General features: G+C 52.1%; 1 protein-coding gene across 1 annotated transcript; it reads right to left on the reverse strand.

The window, feature by feature from the left end:
• Nucleotides 1–567: 567 nt before the first annotated feature.
• On the reverse strand, nucleotides 568–1,527 carry LOC136993003 (olfactory receptor 14C36-like). The gene has a single exon (XM_067303019.1). The coding sequence runs from the start codon at nucleotides 1,525–1,527 to the stop codon at nucleotides 568–570; it is 960 nt and encodes a 319-aa protein (XP_067159120.1).
• Nucleotides 1,528–17,184: the final 15,657 nt, after the last annotated feature.

Consider the following 17,184-nt stretch of genomic DNA (forward strand, 5'->3'; position numbering starts at 1 on the left):
GCAGCAACAAGCTGGCTTGCATCTGTGTTCTGACAGACCATCTTTGAGGCCCCCCCATGGGAGGAGGATGGTCTACAGGCCCAACATATGGCTCCAGCATCTCCTCTGCATGCTCCCTGCCAGCCCTGCAGAGGACCCAGCAGAGGGCTCGTCCTCCCAGGCCTCACAGCTGGACATCCAGTCCTCCAGCTGGGCGTGGACCCTTCTCTGGGGATGACGTTTGGGGTAAGGACCAGCATTTGGGGTGGCGAGATTGTCTCAAGGAAATGTGCTGGGGACATGGCAAAAGGGAGAGCATCTTTGGAGGAAGAGCCCAGCCTTCAGGTACTGCACCTGGAAGAACCTACTTTATTACGGAGATACTGTGAGGGAGTCAGCTCTGACCCAGTGTTAGACACAACTTTATATAGGCACCAGGTGAGACAGAGCAGTCTCATTGAAGGTGGAATGAATCCAAGTATTTGTGTAGCAACATGGTGACAAATAATAATAACATCAGTAATAAAAGTAATAATACAAATAAAGTGAACAATCAAAGCTCAGTCCTGGTAGGGGACATAACGGGAGTCATTTGTGGAGAAAAAAGGCAATGTTACCACTGCTGGAAAATGTCCATGAAATCACTCTCCTCAGGGCATCTTTGAGCTCCTTGTTCCTCATGCTATAGATGAGAGGGTTCAGAGTTGGAGGCACCACTGCGTACAGAACAGTTACCACCAGATCCATAGCTGGGGAGGAGATGGAGGGGGGCTTCAGGTAGGCAAAGATGATAGTGCTGACAAACAGGGAGACCACAGCCAGGTGAGGGATGCACGTGGAAAAGGCTTTGTTTCGTCCCTGCTCAGAGGGGATCCTCAGCACAGCAGTAAAGATCTGCACGTAGGACAGCACAATGAAAATGAAACATCCAAATATTACAGAAGCACTAAATGCAATAAGCCCAACTTCCCTTTGGTAGGAGTCTGAGCAGGAGAGCTTGAGGATCTGGGGGATTTCACAGAAGAACTGGTCCACTCTGTTGCCTTGGCAGAGTGGTATGGAAAATGTGTTCGCAGTGTGCAGGAGAGCATTGAGAAAACCACTGGCCCAGACAGCTGCTGCCATTCTGACACAAGCTCTGCTGCCCATGAGGGTCCCATAGTGCAGGGGTTTGCAGATGGCAATAAAGCGGTCATAGGCCATGACAGTGAGGAGATAAAATTCTGCTGAAATGAAGAAAAAGAAGAAAAAGACCTGGGCAGCACATCCTGAGTAGGAGATGGCCCTGGCGTCCCACAGGGAATTGGCCATGGATTTGGGGACAGTGGTGGAGATGGTGCCAAGGTCAAGGAGGGAGAGGTTGAGGAGGAAGAAGTACATGGGGGTGTGGAGGTGGTGGTCGCAGGCTACGGCTGTGATGATGAGGCCGTTGCCCAGGAGGGCAGCCAGGTAGATGCCCAGGAAGAGCGAGAAGTGCAACAGCTGCAGCTCCTGTGTGTCTGCGAACGCCAGGAGGAGGAACTCGTTGACGGAGCTGCCATTGGACATTGGCTTCCACTGCACATGGGGGACTGTCCAAGGAGAAAAAGACAGGGACAAGTTAGGAAAGACTTTGAAAGGAAAATAAATACATTAATAAAACATTCCATTTCTTATTAAAAATTCCACATTGCTTCTTTCTTTTTTGGGAGGCCCTTTGCCTAGTTCCCTTGCTTGAGCTCTGCTTTGTGCTGCCTGAGTGTGTCATGAGGAGCAGGGACCTCTGCCCATGGGCTCCGGAGTAGTCAGTCCTGCTGTACCTGAAGAGGGTTCCTGGGCATGGAGGTGACTAGCTCTGACACTCACAATTTCTGTCAAATGAAATCCACTCATTTGTGTAAGGTCTTTTCAGCATCTTCACTCCCAATTCTAAAGAATGAGGTTTGAGGAACAGAATTTTAGGGATTTTTAAATATTGCTTATTTTCTTTGAGATGCCCCTGTCACCCTTGGGGAGTGCTCTTTAAAATTAAAAATCCTTGGCATTTCTACTGTGAGTCCTGAGAGGAAAGCACCCACTGTCACTTGGTACAGAGTCAGGACAGCCAATGTGTTTTAGTCTCATTCCCAGCTGTCCTGTGCTTCCACCACTTTGAGCTGGAGGATGATGTTACCCTAGAAAGAAAGCAGCCCCTGCTGAGAGCACACGAGTCCAGTTTCAAAGTGCACATCTCCTAACTTCTCACCCTCTCTCAGGGCACCTGAGGGAGATCTCCACACTCCCTTTCTAAACAAGGACACACAGGGCTCTTTTCAGATGCCCGCATACAGCCTCCCACCACCATCTCCATACTCTCAGCATCTCTGCACCTTCCTCCTGGGGGTCTCAGATATCACAGAGGTGCTATGAGACAGCAGTGTCTTTCCAGGGGGCAGGTGGCAGCCTGGCAGGACACCACAGGGAAATGGTCAAAGGACTGTTAGGACTGAAGATGGGCTCTCCTTAAAGGAGACTCAGCTCATTTCCCAGCTCAACAGACTGCATTTTCTGGAGCTCCACAGGTTAAAAGGGGGCTGGGGCAACCTCATTCCCATACAGACTCCTCTGCTGCACAACTTGCAGCATTAGTGTCTGAACTGCAGCTGAAAACCCCCAACCCCAGAGAGCCCAAGAGCAAGAACAGGAGCATCATGGACAGGAGGGAAAACAAGGAGCAAAATCATGATCCTGGTGCTGAAGGAGGCAAGGACAGAGAGACAGAGGCGGACTCAGGAAAGCCCTCACCTTGCCCAGCTGGGCATGCCGCCTCGCAGATGGAGACATTGCGGGGCAGTCACTCTCAGCCCCTTTGTTGGGCAGCCCAAAATGGGCCTATGGCTGGAGAGATGATCCTCTCCTCTGCTGGAGGTCTGGCTGCAGAGGAGGTGGCTTAAAGCAAGGGACTCCATGCCTTTTAGGGCAGAAGCTCTGCTGGGCTTCCCTGCACATCTCCGCTGCCTGGAGCTGTCTCTGCCGGCAGCTCCTTCTCTGTCCCAAGAGCCAAACTTGCTTCTGTGTGCTCAGTTTTACCTTACAGAAACCTTCTGGGACAGGGCACTGGCCAGGGGCATTGCTGTGCTCAGAAGTCCTAAGGAGCAGGTCACATAAAGCCTCATAATGCCTTAAAGGTGATGCTGATGCTGTCTGTAGGACGGGTGAAGATGAAGGGGCTTGCTGAGGTTTTTCACAGACCTATTGATCTCAGAGAGGGAAAGTTTAGGAGTCCCAGTTCTTTGTCAAACCAGAAAACTCTTTCCTTTTGTCTTCCTGCCAAAATTAGGGAACCGAAAGCACATACCCTAATAGGAAAGCTCCTTCCATTTCAAGTAACCCTTGTCCTGAGCTTCCTCTTGAAAAGTCCCCTTAGGAATGTCCTGGGAGTGAGCTGGAGCTGTGAGCAACCATGACCCTGAGCCACGCAGCACCTTCCCAGCAGGAGAATGAACCTGCCCTGCTGGGGGGGGTCTCTCCTCTCATCCAGACCTTCTCCCCACACTGCTTTGGGGAGCTCCCCAGGCAGGACCCTCGCAGGCAGCAGACTCACTGTGCTGGGTACACAGCCCCCTGGAGCACAGGGACACTGTTCTGAATCACAGCACTGCGCAGACCTGTGTGTGCTCCCTGGCTTCACACCCCTGCAGAATGGAGCTGCACGCCCTGTGCCTATGACAGTATGGCAGGGAATCCCTGCTCTGAAGCACCTCCCCCTCCTCTGCACAGGATAAGCCAGGAAAGTGATCCTTAAAAATCCAATAATTGAATGGGCTGGGTTCAGAAGAGCCCTCCAGGAACCTCAGTAGCATTGCCCTCCAGCCAGAGACTTACCGTGTCAAGGGCTGTGAAGATTTCTCCCACAAGGAGCTCTCCTCTGGCCTCCCACTCCACACTGCCTTCCACTTCTCTCTGCCTTCTCTCCTCTCATGTCAGCAGCAGCAGGCAGTGCCCTCAGCCCTGCTGCTCTTTGCAGAGGAGCTGCTCCTGCACACAGCTGTCTCTGGGCAGTGCTGCCAGGTTGCCATGAGCTCCCTCCACCCCAGGAGCCTGGCCCCACTCAGGAGCAGAGGCCCAGCTGAGCTCATGAATTTCCCTGTCCCTTGTGCTCCCTTCTCCTGGGAAATGTTTACGCCAATAAACTAAAATAATCACCTATGCTCCCTCTCTAAACACTGAAGGAAGACTGATTCCAGGATTGCAATTTGTCGCATCAGAGGACAGTTATCTGCAAGAGGCCCCCAAAATTTCCAGCATCACATATGAACACAGGTACCCCAGGACATCACAGGCAGCAATACCCTCCCTCTGTGGTCAAATGATTCAAGCCCCAAAAGGAGACCTAACCATAATTTGAGATCTTCTCAAAAAATAACTCAATGAAACAACTGACAAGAAATCCTCGTTTCTGAAACTTCACACAGTTCTTACCATTGCCAGTATTTTTTCCTTTCTTATGAATTGCAGCACCATGTTCATGCACTACAGGAATTAGCCTGTCGATGCGAGTATACATGCGTATATACACACATTATTCATCAAACTACATTTGCTAACAACACTCTGAATGGAGAAACTTTGTTTGGAGGAACTGCTTTATTTAAACTATAATGTTTCAGCTCTCTTCTTCTGCCTCTTTGGCATTTTTTCTTCCTTGGCCTCTTCTTTCTTTACAGAGCTCTCTAGGGAAAGATTCACTGAATCACAGCACTCAGGGTGGACGACACCTCTGGACATCACCTGGTCCCAACCCCCCTGGTCAACGCAGAGGGAACAAGATGAGGTTGCCCAGGGGTTCCCCCCACTTATGCATTGTCCACAAGGGTGCTGAGAGTGCGCTCCATCCACTGTGCAGGCCATTCATAAAGGTGTTAAGCGGTCCTGCCCCACATGTTGATCACTGAAGAATGCTGCTAATAACCAGCTGCCACTTGGAACTTGTACCGCTGATGACAGCGTTTCAGCCTGATGGTCCATCCAATCTTCCACCTGCCCTATGGTCCGTTGATCCAGGGCAGAGCTCAACAATTTGCCTATAAGGAGACTCTGGGGGACTGTGCCAAAGGCTTTGCTAAAGGGAAGGTTCACAACATCCCCTGCTTTCCCCTTGTGCACGCACGCATTCATCTTATGGCAGAAGGCAACCAGGTTGGTCAAGCATGGTTTCCGTTTCCCCTTGGTCAATGCATGCTGCCTCTTCCAGGCCTTCCCCTTCACATGCTTGGAGATGGTTTCCAGGAGGATTTGCTCCACCACCTTCCCAGGGACTGAGATGAAGAGGACCAGCCTGTCGTTGCCCAGATCGTCCTTCTTGCCCTCCTGCAAAATGGGTGTGATGTCTGCCTTTTCGCAGTCATCAGGAACCTCCCTGATTACCATGACACTTCATAGGCAATTGGGAGCAGCATTGCAGTGACTCCAGCCACCTCTCCCTGCACCCTGGGGTGCTTCCTGTCTGGTCCCCTGGACTTGTGTGTGCCCACTGGGCAAAAGTCCTCCCCAGCTGCGTCGTTCTCTACCAGGGGTGAGGATTTGCTAACACAGATGCTGCCAAAGGACTTGGGGGCCAGGGAGGCCTGGCAGTTAGACAAGACCAGGAAAAGACAAGGTAAAAGAGGCAATGAGCTCCTCAGCCTTTCCCCTCTCTTTGTCACTACGTCCCCTGCCCCACTGAGCAGGGACACCACATCTTCCTTGGATGGATGCCTTGTACAGACAGTGTCCTTACAGAAGCCCTTTAGGTTACCCTCCTCATCCCTTCCTAGATCCAGCTCCAGCTCCAGCTCCAGCTGAGCTTTGCCTTGCCTAACTCCATCCCAAACAAGATGAAATCCTCTCTGCTGCAATGAAAGGTGGTGACTGTTATTCCTCTTACCTCTCCACCATCTCACAGGCACTGCAGTGACAGACAGCCTCCACATTCACATCCCCATCCAGCCTGAGCTTCAGGCAAGAAACCAAGGGGAGGATGGCACCATCTACTTAGAGGCACAAACTGCAGAGGTACAGAAATCACACTGCAGAAAAGCTTGCTCTTCTCCCCTCACCACTGAGGGGGATCCAGGCAATGGACTTTCAGGTGGTTAAAGGTGGATGCATAGAATTTCCATTGTAATGTCGATATGCCTGAGGCAGTGCCTCCCAGGCTGCCCGTACAGTCAACAGGGAGGAGGAGGTGTCCACCTGCCTTCTTTAGATGGTCACATAAAGCACAAAGGACTCCTGTCCCAGAGACATTTGCTCTGTGCTTGGAATGGGGCCTGAGATCATAGGCGTTCAGGATAGTTCAACTTGAAGGGACCACAGGAGGCCTGTAGTGCAACCTGCTGCTCAAAGCAGAGTCAGATAGAGGGTCAGAAACCCAAAAATGCCTCTGCCAAAGGACTTCTGGGGGTGATACAGCAGGAGAAGGCAGTAGAGGGTTGATGGGGTGATACCAGTCCCAGGGACAAAAGGGTTTCCCTTTCGCCTTCTCCCGAGAACTAAATCCTCAGCTCTCCAGAGGGAAGAAGCTGGGAAACAAACTTTGCCACTAACATGGAGGTGGAGAAGCTCCTGAGTCCGTTACAGACAGTGGCTGGTGCAAAGGCCACTGCCCCAATGGCACCCGATCCACAGGCATGCCTGCCTTGCTGCTGGGCACCCTGCAGCCCCAGGCAGGAGGTTTGCGAAGAATGGAGTGGTGTCTGCCCCCTGCAGCCCTGGCCACCCAGCAGGTGTGGTGGGACCCTGCTCCTCTAGATGAGACTGGGCTCTCCTGCATTTCCCCCGTGTGAAGGCTGCATCCCTTCCAGCTAGGAATACAGCCCGGCAGAGAAGGCCAACATGGGAAACAGTCTTTGTTCCAGGGTGTGAAGAGAGAGGGGAGGGCAGAGGGGGATCTGCTCATGCCCTGGGCAGTGATTCCCTCCCTGCACCCAGGACAACCCTGCTCATGCCCTGTAACCTGTGAGCCCAAGACATGGGACTCCGATCTGCTCTGGCTCTAAAGATTTCTCAGCCCTTCAGACCCAGCATGCAAAGCACTGGTCTGGGGACACCTCAGCAGTCAAAGGGCCTGGATGCCTAGTGTGTTCCTGAGAATGTTTCTGCAGTCTCCTGGCACTGGTTTGACTCCTGTTGCCCATGGAGCAGAGACTCCTTTTGAGGATGGATGAACTTGCTCACTGTGTCACTCTGAGGACAGGCTTGACCAGGCAGTACAGATACCAGCAAGGCCTCACCCCACAACAGTGTCCCCTGCCCAGAACTCTGCCTTCCAGCCCTTTTCTCCTAGAGGATTTGTTTTGGGAGGGACCACCAGAGATCTCCCACAGCGTGATCTGCTCTGAGCTGGGCTAACTTGACAGACCAGGTTGGTAAGTGATTTCTGCAGGAGAGTTTTTAAAGATCTCTTGTCCCCTGCTCCAGTGCTGCTCAACTACCATGGTCATTTCTTTATTTTTCCTTCAGCTCATTTGAAATTTCCTGTACTGCATCTTCTGCTTGTTGTCTCTTGACCTTTCCTCCCCTTGGCCCCCACACAGACCATCCCACCAGCTTTGACTCAGGACAATCACAGCCTCACCTCCAAGCACAGCCTTTCTGGGATCTCCTGGGACCATGCAGGTGGGCTGTAGTGGCCAGCTCTAAGCAGACATACATGCTGCAGGTCCCTACATGGACTCAGACAGGAGCAAATGGAGACATGACATGACCCAGGGCAGAGCCTGTAGGCTGACACCAAGGCACAGCTGGGACCAGCAGGCGTGAGAAGAGAAGACCTCCAGCAGCTCCTCTCCACACCTGGGCAGAGAGTGACACACCCGGGGGTGTTCCTGAAAGAGGACGTTGACACAGGACGGGGGGCACTGTGAGCTGCAGTGCTTGGCACCCACCATCTCTGCTGGGTCTGGGAATCCTGGCAGGTGGTGCTGGTGGCTGTAGGCATTGAGAAACCCCCAGTCCTGCTTGCAGCAGTGAATCCCCTCCATGACTGTCAGGAGCTTCTGGAGTGTCATGGCTCCCATCTGTGTCTCATCCCTCCACTGACCCAGCCCTGCTGCCCTTCATGTGTCCCCATGGCCCCACTGTGCAGGCACCGCGCTTGACAGGGTGCATTCTGGGGTGGGGAAGCATCCTGCAGGCATGATCCCCATGACAGCATTTGGTGCCCAATCCCCCACGGCCCTACTGCCTGGCAGCCTCCCACCAGTTCGCAGGCCCTGCCCAGCCCTGTCCCTGTCCCTGTCCCTGTCCCCTCGGGGTTAGCAGAAGGCCATGCTCTGTTGTATGCTGGGGTCTGAGCCCGCAGAGAGGCCAGGCAGGGCTGGACATTCCCCCATACAGGTGCTGAAGCCAGCAGGCAGACAGAGCTGATCATGTTCAAAGATCACCCCTCACCAGGACTTTGGGGAATGGCCAGTGATGGAAATGGCTGGTATGAGGGTCTGGGTGTGTGAGGAGTTTCCTGGGGCAGTTTCTCCTCCCTGTTCATGCAACAACAAGCTGGGCTGCATCTTTGCACTGAGGCACCCTGCTTGAGGGCCCCCATGGTAGGAGGATGGTCAACAGGCCCAGGAGATAACCCCAGGACCTCCTCTGCATGCTCCCTGACAGCCCTGCAGAGGACCCAGCAGAGGGCTCGTCCTCCCAGGGCTCACAGCTGGATGCCCAGTCCTTCAGGTGTGCATGGAACCTTGTTTGTTGGTAAGCTTTTGGGGTTAGGACCAGCATGTGGGGTGGGGGAGATTTTCTCAAGGAAATGTGCTGGGGACACGGCATAAGGGACAGCAGCTTTGGAGGAAGAGCCCAGCCTTCAGGCACTGCACCTGCAAGAACCTACTTTATTACAGAGATATTATGAGGGAGTCAGCTCTGACCCAGTGTTGGAAACAACTTTATATGGGCACCAGGTGAGACAGAGCAGTCTCATTGAAGGTGGAATGAATCCAAGTATTTGTGTAGCAACATAACAAGTACTACTGATAATAGTAATAACAAAAATAATAAAAATAAAGTGAACAAACAAAGCTCACTCCTGGTACGGGATGCAGGGGGAGTCATTTGTGGAGAGCAATGGCAATGTTACCACTGCTGGAAAATGTCCAAGAAATCACTTTCCTCAGGGCATCCTTGAGCTCCCTGTTCCTCATGCTGTAGATGAGAGGGTTCAGAGTTGGAGGCATCACCGAGTATAGAGCAGCCACCACCAGATCCAGAGCTGGGGAAGAGATGGAAGGGGGCTTCAGGTAAATAAATGCATCAGCGCTGACATAGAGGGAGACCACGGCCAGGTGAGGGAGGCACGTGGAAAAGGCTTTGTGCCGGCCCTGCTCAGAGGGGATCCTCAGCACAACAGTGAAGATCTGCACGTAGGACAGCACAATGAAAACAAAACACCCAAAGACTAAACAAAGACTAACCACCAGAAGCCCAACTTCTCTGAGGTAGGAGTCTGAGCAGGAGAGCTTGAGGATCTGGGGAACTTCACAGAAGAACTGGTCCACTGTGTTGCCTTGGCAGAAGGGTATTGAAAAGGTGTTAGCAGTGTGCATCACAGAATAGAGAAAACCACTGGCCCAGACAGCTGCTGCCAGTTTGACACAAGCTCTGTTGCTCATGAGGGTCCCATAGTGCAGGGGTCTGCAGATGGCAACATAGCGGTCATAGGCCATGACTGTGAGAACAGAATACTCTCCTGTTAACAAGAAGAAAACCAGGAAGACTTGAGCAGCACATCCTGAGTAGGAAATGGCTGTGGTGTCCCACAGGGAATTGGCCATGGATTTGGGGACTGTCGTGGAGATGGTGCCAAGGTCGAGGAGGGAGAGGTTGAGGAGGAAGAAATACATGGGGTGTGGAGGCGGCGGTCACAGGCCACAGCTATGATGATGAGGCCGTTGCCCAGGAGGGCAGCCAGGTAGATGCCCAGGAAGAGCGAGAAGTGCAAGAGCTGCAGCTCCCGCGTGTCCGCTAATGCCAGGAGGAGGAACTCGTTGAGGGAGCTGCTGTTGGACATTTTGCTATGTCCAGGCATGGGGGACTGTCCCAAGAAGAAAAGATATTGAGAAGTTAGGAGAGACTTTTCAAGAAAAAAAAAACCCAAATGTTGCAGTCCTCATCCAACCACCCACATTGCTTCTCTCTTTATTGGGAGGCCCTTTGCCCAGGTCCCTTGTCTGAGCTCTGCTTTACACTGGCTGAGTGTGCTGTGAGGAGCAGGGACCTCTGCCCATGGGCTCCAGAGCTGTCAGTCCTGCTGTAAAGCAGTGAGCACAGGGAAACAGGTGACCAGCTCTGACATTCACACTTTCTGTCAGGTGAAAGCCACTCATCATGTAGAAGGGCTTTTCAGCATCTTCACTATGAATTCTAAAGAATGAGGTCTGAGGAACAGAGTTTCAGGCATTATATAGGAATTTTATTTTCTTTGAGATGTCCTTGTCACCACTGGGCAGCGTTCATCAAAGATAGAAATCCTTGGAATTTCTACTGAGTCCTGAGAGGAAAGCATTCCTTGTCATTTGGTGCAGAGTGAGGACAGCTAGTATGTGTATTAGTCTCGTTCCCAGCTGCCCTGCACTCGCACCCTCTTTGAGGCGTGGGATGATCACACTCATATGTTGCCCTAGAAAGAAACCAGCCTCTGCTAAGAGCACACGAGTCCAGTTTCAAAGTGCACAGCTCCAAACTTCTCACCCTTTCTCCGGGCACCTGAGGGAGCTCTCCACACTCCCCTTCTAGCCAAGGACACACAGGGCTCTTTGCAGATGCCCACATACAGCCTCCCACCACCATCTCCATGCTCTCAGCATCTCTGCACCTTCCTCATGGGGCTCTCAGATATCAAGGAGGTGCTATGAGACAGCAGTGCCTTTCTAGAGGGCAGCACGCAGTCTGCCAGGACACCACAGGGAAATGGTCAAAGGACTGTTAGGACTGAAGATGGGCTCTCCTTAAGGGAGAGTCAGCTCAGTTCCCAGCCCCAAGGACTGCATTTCCTGGAGCTCCACAAGTCAGAAGGGGGCTGGGGCAATCTCATTCCCATGCAGACCCCTCTGCTGCACAACTTGCAGCACCCATGTCTGAACTGCAGCTGAAATCCCCTGCCCCAGAGAGCCCGAGAGGAAGAGGAGCAGCATGGACAGGAGGGGAAACAAGGAGCAACACCATGATCCTGCTGCCAAGGGAGGCAAGGAGAGAGAGACAGATGGGAGCTCAGGAAAGCCTTCACCTTACCCAGCTAGGCATGCCACCTCGCAGACAGTGGCATCGCAGGGCTGTCACTCAGTCCCTTTGTCAGGCACCTCTCCTCAGCTGGAGGTCTGGCTGCAGAGAAGGCAGCTCATGCCCTGGAACCCATGGCTGTCAGGGCAGAGGCTCTGCTGGCGGGGAGAGGAGACACAGGGAGCTTGCTCAGAGGAAGGTGTCTGCATCGGAGGGACTGACCACTGACCATGACTTGCCCAAATCCATCTTCCCATGACGATTCTGTTGGCACTTCCCTCTCATTCCCTGCTCATCTCTACTGCCTGGAGCTGTTCCTGCTGCCTGCAGCTTTCTCTCTCCCAACATCTTTTCCCTGTCGGTACTCACAGACCCTGTCCCACCCTCCATGTGCACAGTTCTGCCCTACAGAAACGTCCCAGATCAGGGCACTGTCCAGGGCATCTCTGTGCTCGCTGGTCCTAAGCAGCAGGTCACATTAGCCCTGATAAGTCCATAAAGGTGCTGCTGGTGCTGCTGTAGGTGGAGGTGGGGTTGAAAGGGTTTGCTGAGCTTTCTCACAGACCTACTGATCTCTGAGAGGGAAGGTCAGTGAGTCCCAGTTCCTTGCCAAACCACAAAACTCTTTCCTTTGTTCTCCCTGCCAACATTAGGAAACTGAAAGCCCTGGAAGGAAAGCTCCTTCCCTTTCAAGTAGACTTTTTTGCACCTTCCTCTGTGGTGCAGCGACACTGTTCTGAATCACAGCCCTGCGCAGACCTGTGTGCATGTCCCAGCTTCACAGCCCTGCAACTGTCCCTGGGAGAAAGCAGCAGCATGCCCTGTCCCTGTGACGATTTGGCAGGGAATGCCTGCTCTGAAGCATCTCCCCCTCCTCTGCAAAGGAGAGCAATCCTTAAAAAAACTATCAGTCATGGGATGGGATAGGTTTAGAACACCCTTCCAGGAACCTCAGTGGCATTTCCCTGCAGCCAGAGACTTACCATGTCAAGGTCTGTGAAGATTTCTCCCACAAGGAGCTCTCCTCTGTCCTCCCACTCCACACTGCCTTGCACTTCTCTCTGCTTTGTCTCATCTCATGTCAGCAGCAGCAGGCAGTGCCCGGAGCCCTGCTGCTCTTTGCAGAGGAGCTGCTCCTGTACACAGCTGTCTCTGGGCAGTGCTGTCCGGTTGTCATGAGCTCCCTCCATCCCGGAGCCTGGCCCTGCTCAGTAGCAGAGGCCCAGCTGAGCTCATGAATTTCTCTGTCCCTTGTGCTCCCTCCTCCTGGGAAATGTTCACTGGAACTAACTAAAATAATCACTGATGGTCCCTCTCAAATCAATACAGAGTGACCAGTTAAAGCATTGTCCCTTGTTTCATCAGAGGATGGTTTCATCAGAGGATGGTTATCTACAAGAGGTGGAAACATCCCACCTTGGAAATCCATATTCCCATGTCTTAACTAGGCAGGACACCTAGAAGCAGACAAGAAGGAAGGTCATTCACCCATGGTTCAGGTTTTCATTCAGATGAATCAGTCTGGCCATCGCATGCCCACTTAGAAGCCCGTGGGATGCAGATCCCTCCTGTGAACTCCACAAAAAACACACAGGAGATGGGATTGCCCTTGCAAAAAAATGAAGTGGGAACAACATAGATGTCTGCATGAATCCTTGGCGATGGAGGGTGGGAGTCAGCTGCTCAACACACAAACACATGGTGACATTGGAAGAGACAGAGGTGGACCAAGGCATGTGCCAGAGTCTTCTTGCTCTGATGGAGCAGCTATGACACCCCCATCCTTCTAGAGCATGAGTTGGGGGCCAGGTGGGGAATTCCCTTGGCCATCTGAAATGACACTAGATGCCTCCTACTACTAGGGCTCCACTCACTATAAAGCTGAGACATAGGAAGATCCCAATGTTACAAACAGCTAATGCAATTCAGGGCAGACACATGATTTAATGGCATAGTAATAGGCCTGCAGGGCCATGTCGGATGCCTGGGGTGTCCAGCACATCCACATGTCTCTAGTAGTTCCAGCATGGGACCTACAGGAAGCCATGCCTTTTAGGAGTGCTTGCTGGGCAAGTGCCCCACGGCACCTTGAGTTTCCTACCTGTGTCCAAGCAAATGAATCCCACCTCTGCCTTTAGGCACAGTCTGTACTGTCTACATCCAAGCATGCTGCACAAATGGGAGGCACATGACACCGCTCTAGTCTCTGTACTTTCAAATCCTCCTAGCTCTCCTCCTCCTGAAACCTTCTCACCCCCCAGGATGATATGAACAGGGACTGGGCTAATGATGTCCTCAAGGTGGCTGGATCACAGAACCAGGGCCTTCTTCAGTGGCATCTTGTCCTTCCTGGAGATTGGTTCACCTCTGTCACAGACCCCAAGGTGCTGCAGAGTCAGCTCAGGCAGCAAACCCCTCTCCTGCCATTTCTGCACAGCCCAGTTCTGTTTCTCCCTGGCCTTGGGCACTGCAGGCTTTGCTCTCTTAGTGGGAACCTTCTATCTATGCCAGTATGTCACCACTTGCAATCAAAGCCATTGCATGTATATGGTCCTTGGTAACATGTTTCCCTGTGACAGATCTTCAGTCAGCGCCACAGCTGAAATGCAGAAGCCAAAATATGTGCAAACATATGCAGCCTGGGGTGCAGCCAGGAGCAAATGGATGTGCACAAGCTGTGAGAGGAGTGCCACATGGTTGGAATAACTGAGATGTGGTGGGATCACTAGCACGACTGGAGTCCTTCAAAGGCAGGGTACAAGTTCTTCAGGAGAGACCATCAGGGAAGATGAGGAGGGGAATAACCTGTGTGTGAAGGGGTAGCTTGGATGTACGGAGTTCTTCCATGGGATGGACAAAGGGAGGCAGCTCTGAAGGGCAGAGGAGCTCAGGAAAGCCAACAGGTCATTAAGCACCCGTCAAGCACAAGCATGCTCCCTATGAACAGTTTGTCAAATTAGTAGCTATCTCTGGACCCCAGCTTGGCTAAACAGGGATCTCCCAGGTGAGCTCCAGGGCAATAAGGCAGCATACAGAAAGGGGAAGAAGGGAGAGGCTGCAAAGGAGCAATTTAGAGATATTGTCCAGCAAAGTCAGGATGGTGTTAAGGAAGCCAAAGCTCCTCTGCGATAGAGACACTTGCAGGGGATGTGACGGACAGGAAGAAGAGCTGCTGCTGCTGCTTCAGTGATAGTATAGGAATAAACAAGGAAATGTGGGGTCACTGCTAACTGGGGCAGAGGGTCTAGTAAAAGCGGATGTAGATAGGTCTGGGGAAGTGAGGTCCTTCCTGGCTTCAGTCTTCACCAACAAGGTCTCCTGAGCTGTTGTGCCTAGAGTCAGGACTCCTGAGGAGAAAAACAACCCGCAGTGCCCAAGTCTTGAGTGAAGAATGACTTGCAAGAACTCAACCCCTACAAGTCTATGGGATTGGATGGCTGGCATCCATGGACATTGAGAGAGCTGGCTGCTGTGACAGCAAGGCTGCTCTCTATCATCTTTGAAAGGTTGTGGAGATCGGGGATAGGGGGGGGGGCGTGTCTCAAAGACCAGAAGAAGGAATATGTTGTGCTCATCTTTTAAAAGGCCACATGGACAAGCCAGGGAGCTGCAGGCCATTCAGCCTCATTTTGGTAAGGAGAGTGTCATGGAACCAGTCCTCTCCGATCACATTTCTGGGCACATGAGGGAGAAGAAGGTGTCTGGGAACAGTCAGCATGGAGTTACTGAAGGCAAATCATTCCTGACCAACCTGATTGATTGCCTTCTGTGATAAAAGACCAGTACTTGTGGAGGAGAGGAGAGTAGCAGATGTCCAGTAGACATTCAGAAGGGCAAAAAACTGCTTGGATGATTGAGCTCAGAGGGTTTTCGCAAACGGGTCATGCTTTACCAGGAAGCCAGGTAAAGGTGGGGTATGCAGGAGTCTACACTCCACATCCTGTCCTGTTTGAAAGGCTCATCAGGGACCTGCAGAATGGAAATCCCATCATGGTTGTAGATGACACCTGATTGGGTGGAACAGTCATAAGCTCAAGGGCTGCCATTCAGAGGGACCTCAGCAGGCAGTAAGAATGGGCTGTCAGGAACTTTCTGAAGTTCAGCTAGGACAAATGTCAGGCCCTGCACCTGGGATAGAGCAACACCCTGCAGCAATAAGGGGTAGGGCGTGCCTGGCTGGGCAGCAGTTCTCCAGAAAAAAGAATCTGGGAGTCTTTGTGGGCAGGGAGCAGAACATCAGCCAGCAGCATGCCCTGGCAGCAAAGGAGGCTGCGGTGTCTTGGGCTGTACAGACAGGAGATCAAAGGAGGTGATTATCCCCCTCTACTCAGCATTGTTAGAGCCCATCTAGATACTGCATCCAGTTGGACCCCCCCGTAGAAGAATGCTGTTTGTCACTTGGAGTGAGTTCAGTGGCAGGCCCCCAAGGTGGCTGGGAGCTGGAGCACTTGCCTGGTGAGGAGAGGCTGAGGGAATGGGCCTTGTTCAACTGGAAAGGGAAAGGCTTTGTGGGGCACTCACAGCAGCTTCCCAGCTCAAGGTTACCACCAATAAAGAACCAGGTTTTTGCAGTGACTCATGGCAGGAGAATGAGAGGCAACGGCTATAAGGTGACACAAGTGCAGTTAAAATTAGCTATAAGGGAGAAAAATCAAAGAGGGTAACAAAGCATTTGAAGTGGGGTCCAGAGAGGTTATGGACTCTCTCTTCTTGGAGGCTTGCAGGACGCAGCTGGACAAGGCCCTGAGGAAATTGGTGCGAATTTGGTGTTGATCCTGATGTGAGCAGGAGGTTGAACTTGAGACCTCCCAAGGTCCCCTCCAACATGAATGATTTGGTGATTCTGTCATCTCTGGCGATAGGCACTGCAATTCTTGCAGGCAGGAAGTCTTTTCCTGCATGTGGTTAACACCTGACATGGTCTCTCCAGAGCCAGCCCTTCTGAGTGGTGTGAGGTTTCCCCCTGGGCCTGAAAGCTTTTAAGTTCACATCAGGATCAACACGGAATTCACACCAGGTTCCTCAGAAACCCTGAGCCAACCTGAACCTCAGCTGAACTTCAGCCACCCTGATCAGGACCAGCCCTCTGGGGCAAACCTGCCACCAAGCAGTGCACAGCTCCTCACCTAGGTCTCCTCCGAGCCCAGCGTGCTGACCCTGTGGCCCAGAAACACCATGGACATTATCTGGAGGCTTCCTTTGCCAGATCAACCTTCCCAAAATAGCACATGATGTATTGGTACGAACCAGAGGGTTTTTTTGTTTGTTTGTTTGTTTTAGTGTGTGATATCATTAAGGAGTCATTCTGCAGGCTCCAACGTACAGTTGGATGATGGGTGGGTGAGCTGAACTGTGCAACGCCTGCTGGGACAGCCCTGCACCACCCTACAAGGAACTGACCCTCACTTCCTTTTATCCACACCTCACTGCCAACAGGGGACCTTTGTCCAAATCAGCCTCAGATCCACACTTGCGATTTCATCTCAGAGGGGCTTCACTTGCAAAGAAGAGTCCACGAGTGAGCTAATGCCCAGGCTGTGCCTGAGCTGATCAGGCAAGAGCTTCAGAACATGCAGGCCTCAACCAGCTCAGGGACACAGTGCAAAAGGTGCTCAGCTGAGTTGGACACCTCAACTGTCAGGTCAGAAACGACTGCCTTAGAGAAGAGAGGAGCATGTGGAAAGGTGAGGGACATCATTCTGAGGGGGCTTGCAAGTTATCTGCAGAAAACAACTTCAGTTTTGCAAGCTGATTCTCAGCTATGACCCATGGAGTATTTCCTGCTGACTTGCAGGAAACTGCTTGAGCATCACTACTCACTGTAGTCGCTATGAATCAGGGAGAAGTGTTTTTAAAGGCCAATCATTTTCTGAAGAATAATACTTTGTCTTTGGAAGTTTCCCTTATTTTGCCCATTTCAAAAGCTAATGACTGTGGCACTGCCGCTTGAAAGGGCACCTCTGAGTGCTCCACCTTGGCAAGACCATT

Source organism: Apteryx mantelli, chromosome 11 (assembly GCF_036417845.1).
Source record: "Apteryx mantelli isolate bAptMan1 chromosome 11, bAptMan1.hap1, whole genome shotgun sequence".
Taxonomy (NCBI): domain Eukaryota; kingdom Metazoa; phylum Chordata; class Aves; order Apterygiformes; family Apterygidae; genus Apteryx; species Apteryx mantelli.